Genomic DNA, 23,141 nt, shown 5'->3' on the forward strand with positions numbered 1-23,141 from the left:
TGCCTGTGACTTGAGCTGAGCTGAGGGTTGTCTCTTCGGATCAGCAGAAAGCACGAGATGACTTCTTTGGTTGGAGCTGCTTGTGGCACCAGCTGAGTTTTCATATTTCACTTTGAGTTTATCAATACTGATGTTCTGATGCAGAGTCACTTTTTGTGCCTTTCTGCGTCGGTTCAGTAACGCCTGCGGATGCTGCAGAGCTGGAGAAGGTGCCTCTGAAATGCCAGCTCCCAACAGGGACTTTGGCTGCTGCGGAAAAGTTGGTTTTGTTTTGGGTCATTGACATTACACTAGCAATCCTTCTCTTTTCTGTAGCTTTTTGTGCTGTGCTGATCCTTCTGGCAGTGGTTTTGGTGGGGCTGCACTGGGGCCGGAGGCTGGCTCACCGCACGCTTGCCCGTGCCGGGGTGGTTTTGGTTATAGCTCAGACAGCGAGGACTTCCTACTCACTCTTTAATCTGTGTAGCAGCAAAGCATCTTAACTTCTGTAATATAAATCCTCCTGTGGTAGTTTTCAAGAGTAATTTGCTGGCAATGGTTAGTTTGATGCTGCAGCCCCACGAGCGTGGCTCAGGCTGATGCGTTGCACTCCTGCTTCCAGCATCCTCTCTGTCTTGCCTTTCCTCACAGAACAACCTCTGTTGACCTCCAAATTTTGGGTGCTGCTTCGGTGCCCGTCCTTGCCGCCTGCTCACAGCAGGGCCAGCCGGTTGGAGTGGAGCCCTGCGGGGGTTTGTGCTGTGTCAGGGCTCCTGGTGGGGACTGGGAGGAGGGCTGCTAAGAGTTGCTTTTTGCTCAGCTGTGATTAAGTGTTCATAGCAGCAAATCCCTATGCTGTTGCTATACTTAACATGCCAAAGTCAATTATATTGAGAAGAGAATTTAAAAACAGGCTTTTGTCTAATGTACAGTATTTTGGCAGCAATTAGCTCCGAGTTTTATCATTTTCCCCAAGGTGAACATGAGAACGATCAGTTACGCATGAGAAGCTGCTCCATCATGAGAGAGGCAGGCGGCTTCCTAGCGAGGATAAAAGGGTTTGCACATACTGCAGGGCACGTTTTTCAGTGCCACCTTGCTTGAACATCCATCTGTATTTGATAACTTTGCAAAGTGGTTTCTTTGTGTAACAAGTGCTTTGCAGGGCAGTTCACAAGGCGAGAAGGAAAGCGCTGAGGACGAGCAGCGGCACAGGCCCCATCGCCACTTCTTTCCCGGGGTCCTCTGCAGGGCACAGGTTTTGCCATCGGTGGGGTCCCTGCGGTCACGCTGGCCCTGGGGCTGTGCAGGTAGCCACGGAGAACTGTGCTTTTGGATGATTTTTTTTCCTCTGTCCTGTCTGAGAAGATCATGTGCCCTTCCCAGTGAAACAGAGGGTATTAAACCCTGGTGCCGTGGTGGGGTCCAGCACAGGGTCACTGCTGGCTGTTTGTTCCCTGCTACCTCTTTTCCTTCAGTCCTCTTTCCTTCTTGCCTTTGCATATGGTATTGCGGTACGCTGTTAAATATATCCCAGTACGACAGGGCTGGTGTTTCTCTGGACATACAGTGCTTTTTTTTGGCGTTTAATATACACATGACACTCCAGAACAAGGGTGGGAATGTTTGTATGACCAGACCTTTCCTCGGTGTTTCTCAGTGCTGTGATCTGGGATTCCACGCCAGCCTCGCTCGGACCTTCAGGACGTACCTGTCTGCTGAGTACAACCTGGAGACCTCCCGCCATGAGGGCCTGGACATCATTGAGAACGCTGTGGACAACCTGGATGCACGGAGCGACAAGCACACCATCATGGACATGTGCAACCAGGTCTTCTGCCCTCCACTGAAGTTCGAGTTCCAGCCTCACATGGGGGATGAGGTAGTGTACTCGCCCGAGGGGCTGTTGAGGTGCCTCACAGCCTGGCCTGGCCTGGCTTCCTCCTCTTCTTAACCATCAACGTTAAATGATTTCTGACTCCCCATCCTTCTATTCTGTCTTCACACGCTGCTATTCGTGTTTCCTTTCTTAACGAGACACTTGCCTCATTAGGGCTCCTCCTTTCAGCCTGCCTCTTGCTCCATATCTCTCCCAATTAGGAAGCCTGTGGTTTGATTCTCAGCTGAACTGCCCAACAGATTTGTAAAGTGGAGCTTTGATTTACCTGCTGTAATTGGAAGACTTCAGAGTGCAGCTTTCAAATGCTGGGTAGAACATGCTTTGTGCTGGCCTGGGTCCAGGGCACTGCTGATTAGAAACTGGGCGACGCAGCCTCCCTGGAGGCTGTGAGGAGCTTGTGAGTGCTGGAGAGAATCATTTAGGTATTTAAATGTGTATGTCTGGTCAATGCATAACCCACTGAATGCTCTCCTGTCTCTTTCTGGCACCGCTCCTGTCCCAGGTGTGTCAGGTCAGCGCCCAGCAGCCTGTGCAGACCGAGCTGCTGATGCGGTACCACCAGCTGCAGTCGCGACTAGCCACCCTCAAGATAGAGAATGAAGAGGTAAGAAGTTGTCTGGGTCTGGTGTTTGGCCTCGTAGGCAGCACTGCTCAGCCTTTTGCCCGGTACGCAGGGGGTTGCTGGTGTGCTCGGGTGTAGACCCCTTCCAGCGGCAGTGCGGGGAGCTCCCGCTGCCTGCAGCTAGCGCAAGAGCAAGCCCAGTGCTTAGGAACTGCCTGTTGGCCACTTGTTTTTGCTCAAGATGTGTCACTTTGCCAGTCTGCTTCAAAACCATGCCGTCTTCTATTTCCGATAGGTACGAAAAACTCTGGATGCCACAATGCAGACTTTGCAGGACATGCTGACGGTGGAAGATTTTGATGTTTCAGATGCCTTCCAGCATAGTCGCTCCACTGAGTCGGTCAAATCAGCTGCATCAGAGACCTACATGAGTAAAATAAACATCGCCAAGAGGAGAGCCAACCAGCAGGAAACCGAAATGTTCTATTTTACAGTGAGTCTTATCTCATGCGATACAGGGCATGAAGCATTAATTGCTAGGGCTGAGTCCCATTTTAAGCGCTCATTAGTGAAGAGCAAGAACCGATTCAGTCTCTTGAAGTATTTGTCTTCTGTCTGATTTGGGGTTGGGATGCATTTCTCAGTGGCAGGGCAGTGCATTGGGAGTGTCAGTCCAGTGTCTGCCTTGTTCTTCGTGAAGGAACAACTGGAGCACCCAGTTGTGACCAGAACCTTAGAGAGCTCAGCAGGAGCGGCTCGGAGCAGGGCAGCAGACTCTGGCCAGCCTCGCAGCATGTCGCCATGCAACGGCTGTTCTGGAGGCCTGCGCGGGTTTGAACCATCGGCCAAGCCTCCCTTCTCTGCCCTACCCGGCTAACGTCTGCCCTTGCCCACGGATGAGCCAACCGGGCGATGGTGTCTGGTGCAGGGCGTTGGAGGAGGCTGGCAGCCTGGCTCTACAGTGCCTCGCTGGCGGGTGCGTGCCGGGTAGAGGCGGCTGTGCGGCGTGTCTCCCTTGCAGCCTTGCTCCGGTCCTTCGCTTCCAGGCAGATCTGCTGGTTCTCTGTTACAGCACTGGAAATATAAGCAATAAGCCATCAGTTCAGCAGAAGTAGCCCTCATTTAAGCACAGTTAACAGGCTAAAGTTAATAGAATCTTGTGATATGTTGCATATGCATAGAAAAGCTTCTGCTTTCTCTTAACAGTATTATTATTCCAATTCGGGGGGAAAAAATTGCAGTTTTTGTTGAGAGTTGTGCTTGGATTTTCTTTAATGCTTTTTGCAAGAATTTGATCTCTCCCATTGTCTGTCTTTCATTTTCCATTTCTTTCTCCTTTGCTCCTCTTATCTGTAAAATTACTCGCTCTTGAGTGTTACCGGGTGTCAGACAGCCTCACAATGAAATGAGAAGTTGTGCTGCACAGTTAGTGTCGCCCAGCGCATAAAGCGCCTGATGGTCCCTGACCTGGGAAGGTCTCATGCACTGGGAGTTCTCGCTCTGCATCACTTGTTTGCACAAAGGCAAAGCGCCTGTCAGCGGAGGGAAAGCCTCTTTGATTTTCCAGGCCATTCCCAGAAGCCTGACAAAAGAAAGCTTGCTTTGAACTCTTTTCTTTGGAGCTCCTTGCATTCCCAGGCAGGAGGTGCAGCACCAAGGAGACCGGGGTAATGAGATCATCAGGACCGTGGCTGGAGCAGTGAGAAGTGATTAGACCGTGCTCAGCCCTGCGGCGCATCTGACGTCGGGTTTGTTAGAGCCTGTCAGCCTCGCCGAGCGCCCCTCCAGCAGCGCCCCGGGCAAAAGTGTACGTCAATTATGGACTGTTCTTGCCAAAAGTCTTAGCCTACCTTGTTTGTTTTATTTTTCATTGCAGAAATTTAAAGAGTATTTGAATGGCAGTAACCTTATCACAAAGCTGCAGGCTAAACATGACTTGCTGAAGCAGACTCTGGGAGAAGGTGAGTGGTGGGGTCAGGTCCAGGGAGGATCCTTCCACCGTGAGACGAGTTTAAACCAGGCGTCATCTTTCGATCTTACCTGCTGTCTCGTTCCCTGAGTGACTGATGGCTTCTGTGGTTGGCTGCTACTGCTAAGGTTATCCAGTGACATGCAAAATTGTTATTTCCCTGGAATATTACTCCCTTCCCACCTCTCTTTGGGAGCATGCATAGAGTAATTTGTTTGAATCTTACACTGTGTGCCAAAGTGCTGTGTTGCTTCTCCAGCAGCAAAGAGATTCCCACCCACTCCAGCCCCTGGCTTTTTCCTTTCTCTCCCCTCCTAGCGTGGCCCTGAGCACGCGCGTTTTCTTGTCCTTGATGCTGTGCTTCTGTGTTACAGGTTTGCCAGCAGCCTTGTTGATTTAACAGGCCCCTTGCCCCGCGGCTGTAGTTTTTTGACTTGCTCTAAACCAGGACTGCAAAATCATCCTTGTCTTTTAAACTAGCTTCTCTGTAGCAGGCTTTTATTACTCCAGATAATTTCACAAGATTGGTTTAGAGCACGTACAGCCCAACAGGCTTCAGACAACACAGCGGGCAGTAACTTCTGAGCGAGGCAGGAGTGCGGGGCTCCAGGTGGGATCCGCCACTACTGGGTAGTGATGTGCAACCATGTCCCTGGGAGGAGATTTTAGCTCTTGTAAAGGGTTTTAAAAATTGCATTATTTCCAGTGTAAAGAGGATGGAGATGAGTTAGTGTCCTGATTTTCCAACTGGAGAGAATATATTTAAATTAAAATACACAAATGGCTCACGGTTGTGTTTTAACAATACAAACATTGGACTCCTCATCTCAGAGTAAAAAAAAAAAAAAGAATAGCTCTTTCCTGGCTATTTCGCCAAACATTTTCTCTGCCAAATTTATTTAGCTCTAAAATCCACCTTGTACTTAGGTCCTGTGGTACATTCCACTCAGTGAACGCTGACCCCAGTCAAGGCACAAATGTAAGCCCAAGGAAGGCTGCAAGGGTAGATGCGTAGGGCTCCATTAACATATTTCTTTTCCCAGGAGTTTCTGTGCTCCCTGTAGCTGCCTTAACCCCTTATCACCCTGCAGAGCAGGTCAGTGACAGCCCTCCCACGTCCTCGCCGGGGCAGCCTGTTCCGCAGCGGCTGTGCGAGGCCGGGTGGGTGCTGCATGCAGGCGGGGCTGCCAGCTCAGGGCTCCTGGCTGCTGGGTCTGAATTCGGGCTCTGACAGAGGCAAGGGGGACGGAGCGTGCGCTTTGCAGAAATTGGACCCATCTAGGCTCGTCCCAGAGATCGCAGATCGTGATACAGAAAAGAGCTCTGTGCATTGGGTACGGTGCTAAGGCTCCTATGGATTGGTGCAAGGAGTGATGAGTCCGTTGAAGATTAATTTGATCACCAGCCTCGTCTCTCACCCAAGAGCTGACTATTGCCATAATTAGGAGGAAGAGTGCAGGGTCAGGCATTTTAATTCTCTAGAGTTGTGCAAAAGCAGCCATGGAAGATTTTCACATGAAAACTTTCTGAATTTCTCCCAGGCCATGGGATCATCCTGCTATGTAGGCGTTCAGCAAATATTTAGCCCAGAAATGCCAAATACTGCGTTTCAGCATGAGCTGATTCTCATTAGGAAGAAGTCTGGGTATGCAAAACACTCATGTGGAATTCTTTTCTTTTTCAGTGAGGAGTTGGCTGCAAGCTTGCTTTCCGCAGGTGCCAAGGGAGAGCAGGAAGGAGGCATGTGCAGCCAAATGCTTCCTTTTATGTGTCTTAGAAAAAGGAAGAATAAATCAGCTTTCCTGGCCTTGGGAGAAAGGCACAAACAGCATGTGAAATTAGTTTAGGTTTTTTTCAGTGGGTTGACAAATACTTTAAAAAATGAACAGATCTTATCAGTGGTGATATGCTGCTGTTTATATGAAATCCCAGCACTCAAAATACAGGAAGGGAATGAAAATACTGACAGCCAGAATAGAGTCTGCCTGCGGGTGATTAGATGGGCTGTTATCTCGCAGGAAAAGCCGGGGAACTGAATTCAGGTGCTGTTAGTGGTCCTCCACGAGGCATGGGATAATCTCAGGGGCCTCCCTGGGGGCTTCAGCCCTTGTCAGACTGTGCCTTTCCTGCGAGGGCTCGGCCAGTCCCCAGCTAGCACAAAGGAGCCCTTCCCGCAGAGGACCTGCGGTGCGTCGGTTATTTACAAGATGGGCTTCCTACGGCAAATCAGTTCCCACTGATATTAAAAGTTTAAGATGCTTTCCCTCTGTTCTGGCTATGTCTTGGATTTCTAATACATCTTTTAGTGGCGGGGGCTTGTATAGCAACAAGCTCAGCACCTGCCCAACCTGCGGGGCCCTTGGGCATGTTCAGCTTCCTTTTACCAGGAGCCGTTAGCTCGGGGCTTTCAGAACCAGGAGCGTGTGTGTGCCTGTGCGAATGGGCTTTAACAGTCGTGTGGTGGCAACTAATGTGGAGAGATGATGGAAACTTGTGTTTCTTCATAGGTGAAAGAGCCGAATGTGGAACAACCAGGTGAGCAGTTTCTTCCACTTCCTCTGCTTTCGGGAAGGGCTCGCTCTGGCAGGAGGGTGGCTGTGGGGAGGTGGTTTGCTTTGCTACTGATGCAGCTTGGTGGGGTTCAGATTTAACCCTCTCCCAGCTGCCCTGAGCTGGCAGGCCGGAGGGCAGGCAGTCCCACATCACTGCCCTGCTTCTCAGCTGCATTGCCTAAAGTGGTTTAATTAGGGTGATGACAAACAGGCCCTTGGTTTTGCTGCAGTTTAATTTCTGGCTGACTGGCCCTGAAGTGCCTGGAAGTGCTGTGTCAGCACGGTGCAGTGCCTCGTAGCATAGCTGAGGTTGGGTTGTGTTCAGACAGTGCAGCACAAGGGTGTCCACCCGCTCCCTACCATCCCCGTTCATTCGAGGACTTTGGTATGTCCCCAAAAGCCTCTCCCAGCTCTGGCTTCTTTGCCTAGGAGTGCAGAGCATGCCTGTATTCACAGACTTTCATCCCTCTGCAGCAGGAGATAGTGCTAGGGGTGAATGTAACGGGGAGGAGGCTTTGATCTGTGTCCAGTCCACAAAGCACCTCCACAGAGCTCTGGTGGCTTGCTACGAGTGTGCTGGTGTTCTAGCGGTAAGCTGCGGGCCAGCAAAGCCTCCAAACTTTTCCCCAGAAGACGTGCAACGCTCTGTGTTATCTTTTTGCAACCCTGTCTCTGTGTTTACTAAAATGTGCAATAGCAGCGAATCCCCCCGCCCCATGTCAGAAATGCCGGAGCAGATGGCGAAGCCTGGGCTGCCTTAGCAGGCAGGGAAGAGGCTGCCTTTGCAGAGGGCAGCGGGGTGCAGGCTGCCTGGCCTCGCCTTCTGGCAGGAGGGAACCGTGCTGCTGGTGCCAGGCTGAGTGGCATCAGGGCTGGGCACCCGCTGGGGCCACGGCGCAGGGAAGCGAGGTGCCATCCAGACAGAGGGGCCTTCCCTCACACAGGCCGGGGCGCGGGGGCTGCGCAGCCTGTCGCTGCGCTGATGTGGCTCCAGGAGCTGCCCCTGACCGCGCTCCCAGCTGCCCTTCGGATCGGCCGTCCCGGCAGCCGCTCCCCCGCTGCAATCGCTGCCTGTCCCTGTGGGTCCCGGGAGAGCTGCGACTCGGCACCCCGACACCCTGGGTGCCCCGGTGTGCTTGCAGGCAGCCAGGTGAGCTGCAGGCAGCCAGGTGAGCTGCGGCCCTCTGCGCCTGCCAGGCAGGGCTGTCTGCTCAGCTGGCTGGGAAAGCCCACCCAAAGGGCTAGGGGAAATGGGGGAGAATTTGCGCTTGAGTGCTTTGTTTATCGGGGTGGGTGCCCTGGAGTAGTGGTGGCGCAGGCCAACAATCAAAGGAATGAAGAACAGCCTCCTCCGTGAGGGATGATGGCACAGCTCCCTGCTGCTTCTGTTTGCTTTTGTTTCAGCAGTGGCTTTTACTTCCCAAAGGAAAACAAACAAAAGACAATCTCCTCCTTGTGTGAGGCAGGGCAGAAAGCGCAGGCAGAGCAACCTTCCCAGCAGGTCCTGCGCAGGCCAGGCTGCCAGGGCCCGGCCCCAGGAGAGGAGATTACGGCAGCAAACAGCACTGGGTCTCTAGCCTGCAGCACAGGCTGCTCAGCGGAGGGTCAGGCGGGCACTCGACGGGCCAGCAGTCATTTCTGCTCCTCAGTTACTGGTTGAAGGAGTGGTTAGAAGCTGTAGGAGGGTAGAGTCAAATTGCTTAATTAAAGGCATCTGGTTAAGGAACCAGTGGATCACAACTGTCACCTTGGCATCATAGCTCTGTGTAAATTGTACGTGTCCATTCGACTCTGCTCTGTGAGAACTTTTGCGTGAAGGTTCCTAGCACTCATTTTTGTTTGCAGTCATGATCTCTACTCTACAGGCATATAGCCTGGGGGTAGAGGACAGATCAGAAATCGGTTAGAGATTTTATGCTATTTTTCTCCCTTTTCTAGATCTAGGGACTTGGGTCTTAATGTCCTTCCTTATCAGAAGAAATCAAAATGTGAATAGCACTAACGAAAGCAGCCCTCCAAAGTCCTGATCACTGCACTAAATAAGTCACACAGTTCCATGGCCTCATTTCCAGAAGCAATGGGTGTCGTTACCCTTGCTGAAGTCAACGGGGTCTTCCAGGTCTGTTCCCCGTGACCGATGAGGACCCTCAGTCACTAGCTAGTAGGGGTAGGGTCACGCCACTTCCAAATGCGTATGCCCACCTTTTCTGTTCTTACAGAGGTGCTCGTGGGTTTGCTCCTGTGTGTTGACTGGGCTCACCTTTTTGTTTGGTGGTTTGAATCTTGGGAATGCCTGCCAGAAAGGTGAAAGACCAGTCACATCCCTGTAAGTGTCTCCCAGCAGAAGTTAGCTACAGAGAGGTGAAGGTGTTCCCACTTTCCTCTTCCTGGCCATCTGAGCAGAATGAGGTCCATATAGGAACACGCAGGAATGCCCTGGTGGTTTCCAGGGGTAGCTGTGGTTTATTTGGGCTATATCAAGGAATCAGTTCAGCTTTTCAGCTGCTCTTGGTGCTTTTTCAGGCCAACGGAGTGCTGAGCTGGTGGAGGTAGGAGGCAGGTATTAAAAGTCCTGCTGAGCACCAACTCTTTTGTTTCACTTCTAAAATGTCATCCCTGGTACTAGCACAAACACTGAGCAGCAGTTCTGATACTTGGCATCTCAGAGAGGGAGAATTGTATCTGCACATTGTGGGTACCAACGCCAGTTGTGACTGGCTGTGTTTAGGAGCTTTATTACTCTCTGGCACGAACGCAGCAAGTTCTGCATGAAGAGCATTGCCGATCACCCATCGTTCATTCAAGCCGGGGTGGTTGGTGTAGTTACTGCTCTGTCACCATCTGAGTTCTGGAGTCGGCTGGTTTTTACAGTAGGAACGAGGACTCTTCAGGAAGCCTGTAGCAACAGCCTGTTAGATTGCTGTACGCAGCTGCAGCTGAGGTTAGACCCTGGCTGATAGGGAAATACTGCAAGATTATGGGGATGGAAACTAATGAGTAGGTTGGCTTATTGCTGCTAAATGTTTCTATTATCCACATTAATTTGAATTTATTATTTAAATAGAGGCCACAGTCTTGACCTTGACTTGAAATTATGTGTGCAGCATATAGCAAACCTCTCTGAATTTGCTCCAGGCTGCCTACAGGTTAGCTCTGCTGCCCGTCCGGGTGCCTGCCCACTGCACCCGGGCTCAGCCCGGCCTTCAGCATCTGCAGAGCGAGGCCATTGCCGCACGGCTCCACAATGAGTTAGCCAAGTTAGTGCTAGGGTGGTCTGCCCCAGGCTGCTGGAACGGGCTTTGGAGTAAGCAGAGGGCACGTCCCAGGAGCCGTGGGCGCTGTGCACAATGTGGACGTATGGGGTGCCCGGGGCGGGGGGGGGGGGATGCAGTGGGGGGGATGCTGAAGCGTGAGCGGCTGCAGAGTGCGTGGAGCTGTGTGTTGAGTCCTCACAGAGAGATTTTTCTGTTTGATTTACATTTTTATTCTTGGTCATAACCTTTGAGATCTCACCCTGTCATTGCATTTATGTTGGTGTTTTGTTGATTTATTTTGTTCCATTTTCTCCCAGGCCCCCATGTCTTCCCCCTAAGCCACAGAAAATGAGGAGACCTAGGCCTCTCTCAGTCTATAATCATAAACTCTTTAACGGCAATATGGAAACGTTCATTAAGGTACTCGCTGGCTGACAGTAAGAGTTTATGAACGCTGTGAATGTAACGGTGGCTTTCCTGTCCTAACTGCTGCCTGCTTTCCTTCCTGCGCGGGGTCTCTCTGTCCGCCCTGCACCCAGTTGATGTGGCCAGCGCGCGCTTTGCCTCGGTGACGATTTCTCTCCATAGCTGTCCTCACCCCTCGTGTGTTCCTTGTGTTACCCGCCCTGTCACCGCCTGCGTGCCCCAGGACGAGGGTAGCAGCGAGGACCCTCACGACTGGTGGCCGTCGGCCGTGCTGGCCGGCTGTGTGGCACGAGGTGCTCTTGGCTGAGGGTTGCTGTCATCCAGTGCCGCTTCCACCCATCCTGGGAAGGGAGATGAGACAGCAAGGGCAATGCAGCCCAGCCCCCTCAAAGGATCAACAGATCCCCCACCTTCCCTTTTTCCACGCATTTTTGGTGGTCGTCTTCCCCCGTGGCTGAGGAAGATAAAATGACTCATAAGCTCCAGAAAGTGTCTCCCAGTTGTAAGGACTGGCAGCCTTGAATTGAAACGCCGTGTGTACGGGTGGCTGCGTGGGAGGGTAGACACGCTATCCTCATCCTTGAACAAAATTTATTAATGATAGCCAGCCTGGCTGGCTCATCTCAGTGCCAGCTGTGATAGGTGGCCGATGCCATCTCGTGCAGCTCGGCACTTGCTGGGAGTCTGGAGGCCCCTTCCCGCAGCCCACAGAGGAGCGTTAACCCGCAGGGAGGACGGGCGAGAGCCGTGTTGGTGTGGAGCCGTGAGCCTGTCCCACGGGGGGCTGTCACCTCCGAATGCTCCAGGAGAGGAGATGCTGCAGCTTGCACGCTGACTGCGACCCACGCCAGTGCCCAGCCAGGACCATGGGCTTGGCTTCCAGCATTGGAGCAAAGCAATTCCTAATGGGCTGCTGAGTGGTTTCCTCCAAACCATCGCTGGTAGCATGCGGCCTTCATAAATGTGGGCCAAAGTATTTTCTTCACTTACGCTGGGGTGACCTCAGATGAACTCAGTTAATATCAGTGCGGTCCCCATGGAAGGGGGCATTTCTTATCCCAGGAAATTACCCAGAAGGAGAGATTTGAGAAAAGTGAAGAGATGTGGATGTGGGATTCGTCCCAAAGGATATCTCCAGCTATCTAGCTGCTGATCCTCTGAAATCCAGCACTTTGCTATTGCCTGGCTGCTGGAAGGATTTCCAAAGGAAGCGATGCTGTTCTGGTTGCTCAGAGTGTTTAATCCTGCGCTGAAGAAAGCTTTAGTGAAAATACTGTAGGAAGCAGAAATGACTAACTGTTGGATTAGGTAAACTAATAGGCATTGTCCAGCTCCGATTTATTCTCTTAGGCTCTTCTAGTGCAACCGTAAGCCTAAGGGCAGTGTTTATAAACAGTGTGCTGTCACAAGTAATATATAGGCCCGACTGACAAAGCTGGTAATCCCTTTAATACTTGCAATTATTCCTTACTTAAACTGATTTTTAAAAAAGTAATGCTCATTAAAGCCCAGCGTGTTCAGCACTGTGGAGGAGGAATTATCTGCAGCGGAAACCTGTCTGAGCGGAGGGCTGTCCCGCGCCCGCAGAGACTCCCGGGGCACGGTGCTGTGCTGCTGGAGCGGTGCTCGGGGCCGCGCGCTGCCCTGGGAGACGCAGGGTCCGGCGGGGTGCGGGGCTGTGGCAGCTGCCTGGTGCCCCCGCGGCTCTGCCCGGAGCCTTGCCTGCGCCCGGGCAGGGGCTGGCGTTGGCCTCGGGCTCCTGCGAGGTTCAGAGAGGGAAGAAATCCGAGAGGCTCTTCCTGCAGGTCGCCGAGGCTCGGGTGCAGTGTGCAAGACGGGGTTTGGGAGGGAGGGTGGACAGCCTGAAGGCCTGGGTTGGACCTTGCTAAGCTGCCATTGCATTTGAGCGTTCATGGCCTCCGAAAGAGATGCTTACCTCTAACTGAACTTATCCTTGCTTAATCTTTTCTTTTTTCCCTGCTCTGCTGCTTTTTTGTGTTCTCAGAGGAAGGAGGAATGCGCGAACGAGAAACCAGGTATTTACTGGAGGCCCGTCTATGAGACGGAGTAAATTAACCAGAGAGATGCAACTGTACTCTGCTGGAAAAATAAACCAAAGACCCTAAGGAAAATAAATGCCCACTTAGGCAGTCAGGCACGGCTCACGTTCCCCCTTGAGCTCCTTCAACGAGGGGCCTGGAGAGAAGCAGCTTTGAAACAAAAGCCAAAGCTCATCGCAGGTTCAGATACAGGCAGTTAATTTCATACACTGTGGTGTTTTGGGGTTTTTTTTTAGCATCCGTTGACAACGGCACTTTCTCTAGGTGGAAATGTTGTTGTAAGCTCTGTTACTGGAAGCTTATTTCATCAGACAGGTGTAGCACAAGTTCTATTTCGGCTCAGCATTACACCTTTGAAATGGAATAGCTTTGATCCCGTTGCATCAGTCCCTGTCTCAACCAGATAGTGAGCAGCAGTCTTTCACACACCTTGGTGAAAGCTTTTTTAGTGCATAATTTTTGTGCACATAGTATACTCAGCACTTTTTGATGGCTTGACGTGTGTAACGCTTCCTTTTCTTCCCTGTCCTCTTACTAAACTCAATGGCACTGATTTTCCAATCTGTTTTTGCAATCATTAATGCATTTGCCATGCTTTGTTATTGATAAACCGGTAATTTTTTACTTATTCTTTTCCTTTCATGAAGGATTCAGGACAGGCTATTCCACTTGTAGTAGAAAGCTGCATTCGTTACATCAATTTGTACGGTAAGTTGATTTAGTAATGTCAACAGAAACTTTCTGCAAAGGAAATTAAGTACTTGTAGTTAGCAGTGAAGTCTAATAGAGATGCCCGCAGCCCTTGCTACGTGGGCTCAGGTTATAATTACATGGCATTGACTGTGGTGTAGCATTGGACAACTGGCACGTGTTCAGGTCTTGTTAGCACTTATTCAGGTGAAACGGTGCGTTCAGGCCCCAGGCCAACGGGAGCCCTTTCAGCGCTTTGGTCTGGGGGGCCTTGATTGGAGACTGAGCAGAAACGCATGGTAGCAGGCTGTCCCCTTCTGGCTCTGCACCTTCCCGGGTGCATCCACTCCTAGTTTCTGCTGTTCTTAACCAGAAAGTACTGCGTAACAGAAATCTTTTCCAAAATGTCATTCTCTTCCAGGCCTCCAGCAGCAGGGCATTTTCAGAGTCCCCGGCTCCCAGGTGGAAGTCAATGACATCAAGAACTCGTTTGAGAGAGGTGAGTTGCAGGGTGTGCAGCCACAGCTGGGATGCCATGTCTGAGCAGAGGCCCTTGGTGGGAGCTTGTGTGTGCTGGGTGCGTTGGACTTGGTGTAAAGCCTGTGCTAAAGGCCCTTCTGCTCAAGACACGAGGAGGCTTTATCCCCTTCTAGGAACCTCAGTGTTGTATCTCCAGCAATAGCGAAGAGTCACTTAGGGAAAGAGTATGAGAAGTAGGAGTAGGTGCAGAGATCTCTTCCACTGTCGTTAATTAAGAGCGTGAAAGCCTCAGATGAGCGCCATACAATAGTTTGTTGGGGATCCATTTTCCTCCTTCCTGCAGCAGTTTGTCAAGGGGGAGCAGCATTGCCACGTTACCTGGTGACAGTGCTGGTCGTGGAGCTGCCAGTGAGTCTGTTGAGAAAACCACATCGAAGACGTAAGGCTGGCAAGACGGGGCAGAGCAATCCTGCTGTCACCGAGTGAAGGTGAAGCTGTGAAAGGGATGGTCTAAACAGGGGTAATGGCCACCGCCTTGGTGGCATCGATCCTTGAGCAGCATCGGAAGGACCAGGGCTCAGCATGATGCTGTGTAACAGAACCTTATTAAACTCTCCTCTTGCTGGCAAAATGCATAGCATTACCATTGCACACACAGGAGGGTTTTCTGAACTGTGGGAAATTTTGGTGTTCCGCTGAGTCAGGAAAACGCACTTGCTGTGTTAGTCCAACTTGACAGTAATGCTGGAAATAAAAACTCTTCTCTGGGCAGGTGAAGATCCCCTGGCTGATGATCAAAATGAACGTGACATTAATTCAGTGGCTGGAGTCTTGAAGCTGTATTTCCGAGGACTGGAAAACCCCCTCTTTCCTAAGGAAAGGTTTCAAGATTTGATATCTACTATAAGTAAGTATATGTGACAGCTCTTCTCAGAGAATAGGGTGGGACAGGAGAAGCAATAAATGGGGGGCAAGTACACCCAAGTTTTGCAAATAGCAGCTTATGCTGTAAGAAGGGCCATAGGTCTGCAATGGAAGTTGTTAAGAAAAGACACTAAGAGTGCACATTGGCAATGCTGGAGGCGAGGGAGAGCTAAAGCATCTTGCTATGGCTCTTTTGGCTCTTTTAAATTCTTCCTAGCATCATGAGGATCACCAGAGTCATCTCCAAGCTCAGGCCAGCGGGCTGCACATGCAGCAAGCCCGTAGACACATTCGCGGGTCACACGAGGGTCATTAGTTGCTTGAACAGGGTCGGCTGCTGTCTTGCCCGCACAGATCTCTGTGGATAACGACGGTTCCCATACCTGCCTATCAGTGCCACGCAGCCGTGGCTCCTGGGACCCAAGGGAGTTTTGCTGCTTTAGCTCAGTGCCTTCTGCTAAGCGTAGTGAAGGCCAATAACTCTTGGCTGCTTGGAAAGCTTCTGTGACCCTTGAGTCTGCAGACTTGGTTTCAGCCTCACTCGATCAGCTGTTCTCCAATGTTTGCTGTGTGCATTTCCCGTCCCAAAGAAAACCGGAAAGTGCTTTGGGATGTGAACAGAGGTAGAGGCTGAGGGTTTTTAATCACGAAGGTCTGGGATTGATGTCAGGGAGAGCCTGGTTGCTTCTTGTTCTGTCCTGAATTCTCCTCCCAGCTCCACTTGTTCCTCTGCAACTGAAGAAACCGATACCCCAGCTGGGGTTTATTTCTCTCAGTACCTTGTAGCGATGACATTTATTTGTTGGCAAGTCGTGGAAATTACTCCCTTGGGGGAAAGGAAGAAGGCAGAATGAATTCGATGTTTCAGAGATGATGGAAGAGCGTGTTGCGCACTTTGGCTGCGGGATGACCTCATTTTACAGGAGAGGCGTCGGGGTTGTTTGGGGGTTCCAGTGTCTCGGTACGTGTGTAGCTTGGGGGGGGAGACTGGTGAACATATGCTGACGTTCTTCATTTGGCTTTCACTGCTCAGGGCTCCTTCCCCCCTCCTTAATCTTAATGTGCATAACTGCTAGAGATTTAGTGGTGTCAAGACAGACAGATGATATCCAGAGGGGAATGACGCAGGGATGGGCTTGTTCCAGAAGGAGAAGAATGTGGTCTTATTTTTCAAGAATGGTTGTTTTCTATAGTTGCTTTAGGAAATTCACTGTTGCCTTTCAGTTCTGATGCGTAAAACAGTGCAGCGCACCTGTAACACAGCAGACAAAGGAAGCTGTTTCCGCACCAGTTTCCTGCCCTTGACAGGGATTTTCAGCCTGGCTGGCAGTGCTCGCTCCGGCTGCCCTCCCCGGGGGGCTGGCAGCAGGCAGAGCGGGCAGCCCGGGAGGGCACAGCCCACAGAAAGGGGACGGGTCCCTTCAGTGCCAGGGGATGTGCTGTGTGCTTGCAGATAGGCTTGTGCTTTGCAACCATCTCTAATTAATGCTAATTTGCACAATTTATTAAGCTTTTGGAAGCTTTCTGTGGCAAACATAGTCTGTTAATTTTCTGGATAGTAGTCTCTGCTCTCTTTTTTTTTTTCCTCATTTTAGCAAGAATCTTCCTTTACCTCATCTTTCCTTCCCTTTCCTGCTGCTGTTCCTACCTTTCAATTAAGGATAGATTTTAAATGAATTAAAGTGCCTTGTTCCCATTAAAAATCTGACCTTAAATGCATCTGACTTTCTGCCACATAAATATAAGCTGTGTGATAGGTGTCCCAACCTAAACAGACTGAAGAAACCTTCCTTTGAGAGCCACCGCTCAGTAAAATGCCACCCTTGCTGCAGGATGTTCTGTCTCATTTTGCAATTACAGCGGAAAGGTTAAACGTAGCCGAGCAGTTTGAGCTGTCCACTGCAGTGCCCCACAAAGCCACCTTCATTTCCCTTGGCTCCTGGTGAGGTATTCTGAGCCAGTTTTTTGCGGCAGGTGCTGCAGCGCGCGTCACAGGGCCTCCGCGTGCCCCTGGAAGCTGCAGAGCCGCATCGTTCCCTGCCGATGTGACGGGGAGGCCAGGCTTGCTGGGGGCAGATGGACGGCTGGCTTTGCCTTTTGCTCGTGGGGGACAGGGAGTTCACATGGAAGCGTTTCTCAAACGCGCATGAGAAATAGATGGATAGAAAAGGCACTTTGTTTGCAAGGGTTCATTCAGGGGTGTGCCTGTATTGTCAAGTGATTGATGATTAGTCCATGAATTCATCTGAATTACAGCCAGTTGAAACATTTTGCTAAGTGAAAAAGGCAAGTGTTGCAAGACGATTGGTTCCTCTGGGTTTTAGAACAGATATCTGTTGTTGTAGGGTTTTATCCAGTTTTTATTTATTTGGTGTTTTTTTACAAACGTCCTCTTAACTAAGTAAAACCAAACTGAGGAGGCAGTAACAGGGGATAAATACATTCCTCAAAAGGAAAAATTTCCAAAATGAAATAGTATAAAGATTTCCATCTTTATACTGAAGCCAAATTTTGCTCAGAATTTTGAACAAATGGCAGCCCAGCTACATGTCATCAGTGGATTTTATTATGATTAGCAAGTGTCAGAGTTTGAGCCAGCATAGTAAAGTAAGCATCTCTTCCATGCATCTAAGGCTGACTGCTCTCAGGAAAGCTTTGGTGCTCTTTGTCTGCTTTCTGTAAAATAAAAGCCATGGGATTAACTATCTCCATAATGCATCGAGCAGATACTAGCTTAAAAACCCAGAAGCCTTGGGGGCGGAACGTGGCGCAGCTGCTGCAGGAGCAGCGCTGAGCCCCCTGGCTCGGGTCGGTGCTGGAGCGGGTCGGTGCCCCCTGTCTCAGGGCTCCTGCAGCTCTGCGGGCTGCTGCACAGGGGCTTCAGCCCCCTCCTGCTGCGGGAGGGCAGGGGGCAGCGCGGGGTCCCCGGGGCGGGTGAGCTGGCACGGAAGGCAGGATGGCTCTGTCCTGCACAACGGAGCTGGTTTCCGGTGGCAGCTGTGGGTTTTTTGCGCTGCCATGGAGAGAAGTGAATCTTAAAGTGCTGACTCAGGACCGGTTCAGACTAAATTCCCATTAGGACCAGTGGGAGACTGGAGCAGAAGGGCTCAGGAGGACCTGATGGTTAACCCGTAAGAGTAACGTGAATAAAAACCTCATTTAAAAATCTGCACTAGAAAACCAAGCAGTGCTCCGTTTTCCAGTGCCAGATTGACTAAAGCTTTTGAGAAATAGAGTAGTTGAGGAATGAACTAAATAATGCATAAACAGTTACTTTAAAAATAAAACCATGGAACTGTCTTTATTTGCTGTTTACACCGTATCTGAATGTACGTATGCATTCACCCGTGGAAGAGCACTGTGCCCAATTCTCTGCTTGCACCTTAGAGCCAAACCAGTGGATCAAATCTGGAAACGGGCTGTTGTTTTCCTTGCTTAGCAGACTACTAGATCTGGAACAAGTCCCTCTGGTGCCGTGTTGTCTGGTCCTGAGAAGGTTTAAAGATCTGCTTTCTATCCATGTGTTCCAGAAATTGAGAACCCCACCGAGAGAGTGCACCAGATCCAGCAAATCATCGTCACTCTGCCTCGGGCTGTCATCGTCGTCATGAGATACCTTTTTGCTTTCCTTAATCAGTGAGTCTTTTTTTTTTTTTTTTCCCCCTCTTTCACTGAGTTTCTCCTTGACCTCCTTTTTTCCAGGGTTTCCCTGTCTCTGTGGCACAAGTCCTTTTCGATATTGCCATGGAGAATTGTGTTTTGCTCCTTCCTCAGCCTTGCCTAGCCATGGCTGTGTGTTCAGGGAAGGTGTACAGCTCACATCGCTGCTTTTTTGGGCGACGGGGGTTTGTTGTGGGAGACTGTTGTGAGCAAATGGGGAAAGTCAACACCGCACCTCCCTAACGCTTGTGCTTGCAGCTTGTCGCAGTACAGCGATGAGAACATGATGGATCCCTACAACCTGGCCATCTGCTTTGGGCCCACCCTGATGCACATTCCAGATGGGCAGGATCCGGTGTCCTGCCAAGCCCATGTCAATGAGGTCATCAAAACCATCATCATTAACCACGAGGGCATCTTCCCCAGCCACAGAGAGCTGGAAGGACCTGTCTACGAGAAGTGCATGACTGGAGGGGAGGAGTACTGGTAAGGAGCAGGGACAGGACTTCATTGTTTGCAGAACTTCAAGCCAGATCCCCTCGTTAGGGTTATCCTCTGGCACTCTGAAGAGTGAACCTGTGACAAAATGCAGAGCTTTGGCTTGATTCCTGGTAGACAGAGAACTGACTCCAGCTCCCACGAGTGTAGGAGAAGGGCTGTGGGGAGCACATCCCCGAGAGGGAGGGTGTGAGGAGAGCTTGGGGGAGGTTCAGGCTTAATGTTCGGGGCAGCCAGGCCTAGGCTGAGCACAGTGCTGGGGTGAATTTGCCCCTGTGCAGAAGGGGCATGCCTTTCTGCATTTATTCCTGTTAAACATTATGAATTAAGTGTGCAAGTGATACATATTTGATATGCTTGTGCTGGTTTACGCTGGTTAAGAATCTTACTCTGTACCAGGCTGTCTGCGTGGTTCTTGGTTATAAATGCGTTCATAAAACGAGGAGGATTTTGCACACCTAACCAATTAGTCTCCACTTACTTACATCAGCTTTGCTTTGGATTTTAGCCTTGCCAGTCCGAGCATTTCTCTCTGACTCAGCATTATAAACCTCAGGAGAAACTTTGTTCCAGAATGAATGTTAATATTTATGAAAATTCTTTTACCTGCAGATTCACAGAAGTGTGTTCAGAGTGAAACTGAATTTTAGATCAGTTCTAACCAAACTCCTCCTGGGCTGGAATTTTTGAGTAGAGTCCCATAGTTCCATCATAATTTGCTAGTTGGATGAACTCCGTTAGGCCAAAGTTAACCTGAACCTTCCAGTTCCTTTTGTTTGGTCAGTGTTAGAAGACAGATGAGTTTGCGTTAGCCATGGATGGGATCAGCCGTGTGCGATTGCATCACATCGCATCTTTCTGGTGCACAATTCGCACTACTTGGTATACCCAGGATAGGAAAACTCCGTAAACAAACTCTGACATTGGAAGAGTAAGTGATGTTACGCATTTGTCTGGAGAATACTGGAATTCTAAACCGACATTCAGATCTGAGTTTTAACAAACCAGGATTTATAACAGACTTGAACTGATTTGTGTGCAAGTTTTACACATTTCTGAGACCTAATCTTGCCTGACACTGATCACCTGCCACCACCCTGACTGATGCTAAAATTCATTGTGAATGAGTGGAACATTTTAACTTGGTATCCATTTATATTTGTTTTGCCAAATATGAGTAAGAAACACGAGCAACAGAATGTGACATTCTGGGCCTGAAGATCGTGGTGCGAGTGTCTGCTCTTCTCAAAGCAAGTTCAGAGAACTTGATTTAAAATGACCATCTCAGTTCTATAAAAACTAAAACCATAACTCTTTCAAGTGTCACTGGGGCCAGAATTTCCCTCAAGAACATACTTTTGCTCAGTGCCTTGGGAACAGAATCTCTTTCTCTCTTTTAAAGTGTGGTGTATTTTATTTCAGTGACAGCCCGCACAGCGAGCCAGGCACCATCGATGAAGTTGACCATGACAACGGCACGGAGCCACACACCAGCGATGACGGTGAGCGCAGACGTGAGCAGCCAAAAATCGGGTCTGTATTAGAAGAGCTGTGCATGCAGGAGAGCAGTGTGCCCTTCACTCCTCATCAGATACGGGGCTGGACTAGTGTCTGGCACTTTCGTGGGGGACAATGTTTTTCTGTGCTTAGCGATGAATATGCATATTAATAAATGCTGCGTATAGGTTTTCATCATAGGATGGGCCTGCACCTTTGCAGTGGTCTGACTCCATGGCAGGATACAGGGAGTTTTTTTTTGGAGCTCTTCTGTGAGAGTCCATTAGTCCCACACGTGATTTTCTTTTTCCCTTCTCCTTGTCATCTGTGCTTCTGTGCAGCCGTGCGATGGTGAGGATGCGCTCTGTGAAATGGCTCACGAGAACAGGAGGGGAGATGGGAGGCTGACATGGGGCGACCAGCTCTGTTTGCTGCGGGCCCTTGGATATGTTGTGGGGAAAGCAGTGACCGTCAGCGGCCACATTGGGGGCCCTCTGCAGTGAGGGGGTCTTCCAGCTCATTTCATTAGGCTGTGCATCATCCACTGCCAAGCAGCCATCTCCTTGGCAGAAACTAAATGCCTCTGTGTTCAAGCAAGCTGCAGCCTGCTTTTCCCCGCAGCTAGTTCTGTTTCCTTGGGTGACAAAGTACCCGCCTGCTCATTTTTGCTCGTGTCAGGCCCGTGGAGCTGCCTGGCTTCGGAGGGTGAAGCAGGACGTGTTGTGAGCCAGGACCGTGCGGACGGGTGCAGCCAGGTGTGAATCCCGTGCAACGGGGTGCGTCATCAGTGTTTCGTAACCCTCTGGAGGAGGCTCAGGGCCAGCTTTCCGTGAGCGTGTGTCTGCCTGCCCTGCTCTGTAAACCAGCTCACAGTTTCACGTACACGCTCTCAGTAGAAGCTCTGAGGCTCACAAAGGCGAGTGTGGAAACAGGGGGCTGGCAGAGCTGGGCAAGAAGCGTGTTTGCTCCAGGGCGCAGTACCAAAGCAGGAGGAAGCGCTGTGCCCCCCACGGCCCGGAGGCACCGGCAGCTCAGCCCAGGGTGGGTGTGGGAGACCCCACTGGCACTGCTGGGGGGCCGTGAGCGTGCAACCCGCCACAACCCGCCTAATGGCAGGACTATGCTGTGCGGAAGGGCACTGGGCAGCCAAATGCCTCAGCTTTCCTGATGGCCGCTGTTTCCTCAGATGCATCCTGCCCGACAGAACGCCGCTGCCTTCTGAGGAGAGCTTGCCCGGCTGGTGGGCACTGTGGGGAGGAGGGGAAGGGCGCAGCTGGGCCGGACAGCTCAGGACCTGCTTTCGGCTACAAACGGGAGCTGACAGGACTAGAAGATGAAGGAGAGCAAGCTGCCATTTAGCTAATTTTATGCTTGGGTGGTCACATTAATAGCTCTGATTGGAGTTTCTGGGTGATTAACTGTGGTGCAAGTGTAGAGGAGAGGAGCAGCTTTATTTTGTGAATTTATATATTCCTTATTCCCCTCTCCCTCACCCCGTGCACCCTCCCTGCTGGGAAACTCGATATTTTATCAGGGCTGTGAAACCCTCCGGGTAGCCTCCCCCAGCGCAATCCCCGTTGACCCTGCAGTAGGATCCCAAACACCCTGCCGCTCGTTTCGGTGCAGATGTGTATTTTAAGCTGGGGAAAACCAGTTCTGCTGAAGTGACCTGTCCTGTCCCGCATGAGGCGAGGAAGGGGGCAGGGCTCTGAATCAGCATCTCCCACATCTTCCTCCGGAGTCTCCTCCTCTGTGTGGATTTTGTCCCTGAGCAGAGCGATGGGTCACATCCTGATGTCTGCTGATGCCAAGCCTGTGGTTAGTGACAAGGCAGACTGAGCAGAGCAAGTTTCCATGTTTTAATGAAAACGTGACAGATCTAGAGGAACTGGGCGCACTCGCCCTGTTTAGCTTTGTCATCGCTCGTCTGCCCGTCTCCAGGTGGGGTTTAAAATGATCGGGTGTTTCAAATAATCAAGGTACGTTAACCGCTGGCTGGCTCCGATAGTGGCCAGAGGTTGTTGAGTGGTGGCAACCTGCTTTTTCACCCCAGTCTGAGTGAAGTGAGGTGGAGTGCAGTTTGCTCCTGCCAGTGTGGAGAGAAATGCTGTTGCTGGCTTGCAATCGCTGCAGCGCTTTCTCTGGGATTCAGCGCTCCCAGCTGGGAACAGACTTCCAGAAGAGCTGGGCTCCTCCATGGGCTCCTCAGTGCCAGCCAGGCTCCCCTTCGGGTGCACCAACCGCTCCCGCTGTCGTGCCCTTGGCCAGGGGCTCAAAGGCTCCTGGTGTGCTCCCGACCGCCCAAAGAGAAGTCCTTCCTCAGCCCTCTTGAATTTCAGGCCCTGAGCTCCCAATTTGTGAATCCCTGGTGTGTGGTAGAGCTTAAATTAGAAAAAGCAAAGAAGTGGTGAGATTGAGTGCTGGAAGGTCTGCAGATGTGGGGGGGGTGATGTGAGCAGCTGCCTGCCCAGGGCTGCTAGCATCGTTTCTATGGGGATCCCCAAAGGGGGTTCATTACTCATCAATAATTCAGGCCAAACTGTCTCCAGGATAAGGAAAAGAAGGGAAGGGAAGCGGGACTTTGATCACAGTATCTGACACAGCTTAACAAGATCCCAGTCTGGAGGATAATGGGGTTCTGTAACCAAAGAAATCACTTAGGGGTAGAAAATGGGAGTGCGGGTGCTGAT

General features: G+C 50.8%; 1 protein-coding gene across 3 annotated transcripts in view; it reads left to right on the top strand.

The window, feature by feature from the left end:
- SRGAP3 (SLIT-ROBO Rho GTPase activating protein 3) overlaps positions 1-23,141 on the top strand; it is a 123,836-nt gene that overhangs the window by 91,992 nt on the left and 8,703 nt on the right. For 2 of the 3 annotated variants that reach the window (XM_054838439.1, XM_054838437.1), the window contains exons 7-18: positions 1,640-1,861; positions 2,382-2,483; positions 2,737-2,934; positions 4,318-4,402; positions 6,918-6,945; positions 10,534-10,636; positions 13,350-13,410; positions 13,814-13,891; positions 14,645-14,779; positions 18,327-18,432; positions 18,715-18,942; positions 20,377-20,456. In XM_054838439.1, coding sequence (XP_054694414.1) covers positions 1,640-1,861; positions 2,382-2,483; positions 2,737-2,934; positions 4,318-4,402; positions 6,918-6,945; positions 10,534-10,636; positions 13,350-13,410; positions 13,814-13,891; positions 14,645-14,779; positions 18,327-18,432; positions 18,715-18,942; positions 20,377-20,456 — 1,426 coding nt within the window. Of the gene's footprint in view, positions 1-1,639; positions 1,862-2,381; positions 2,484-2,736; positions 2,935-4,317; positions 4,403-6,917; positions 6,946-10,533; positions 10,637-12,647; positions 12,679-13,349; positions 13,411-13,813; positions 13,892-14,644; positions 14,780-18,326; positions 18,433-18,714; positions 18,943-20,376; positions 20,457-23,141 lie in introns of all 3 variants that reach the window. The other variant, XM_054838438.1, reaches the window with a different exon arrangement.

This window comes from Grus americana, chromosome 11 (genome assembly GCF_028858705.1).
Source record: "Grus americana isolate bGruAme1 chromosome 11, bGruAme1.mat, whole genome shotgun sequence".
NCBI lineage: Eukaryota > Metazoa > Chordata > Aves > Gruiformes > Gruidae > Grus > Grus americana.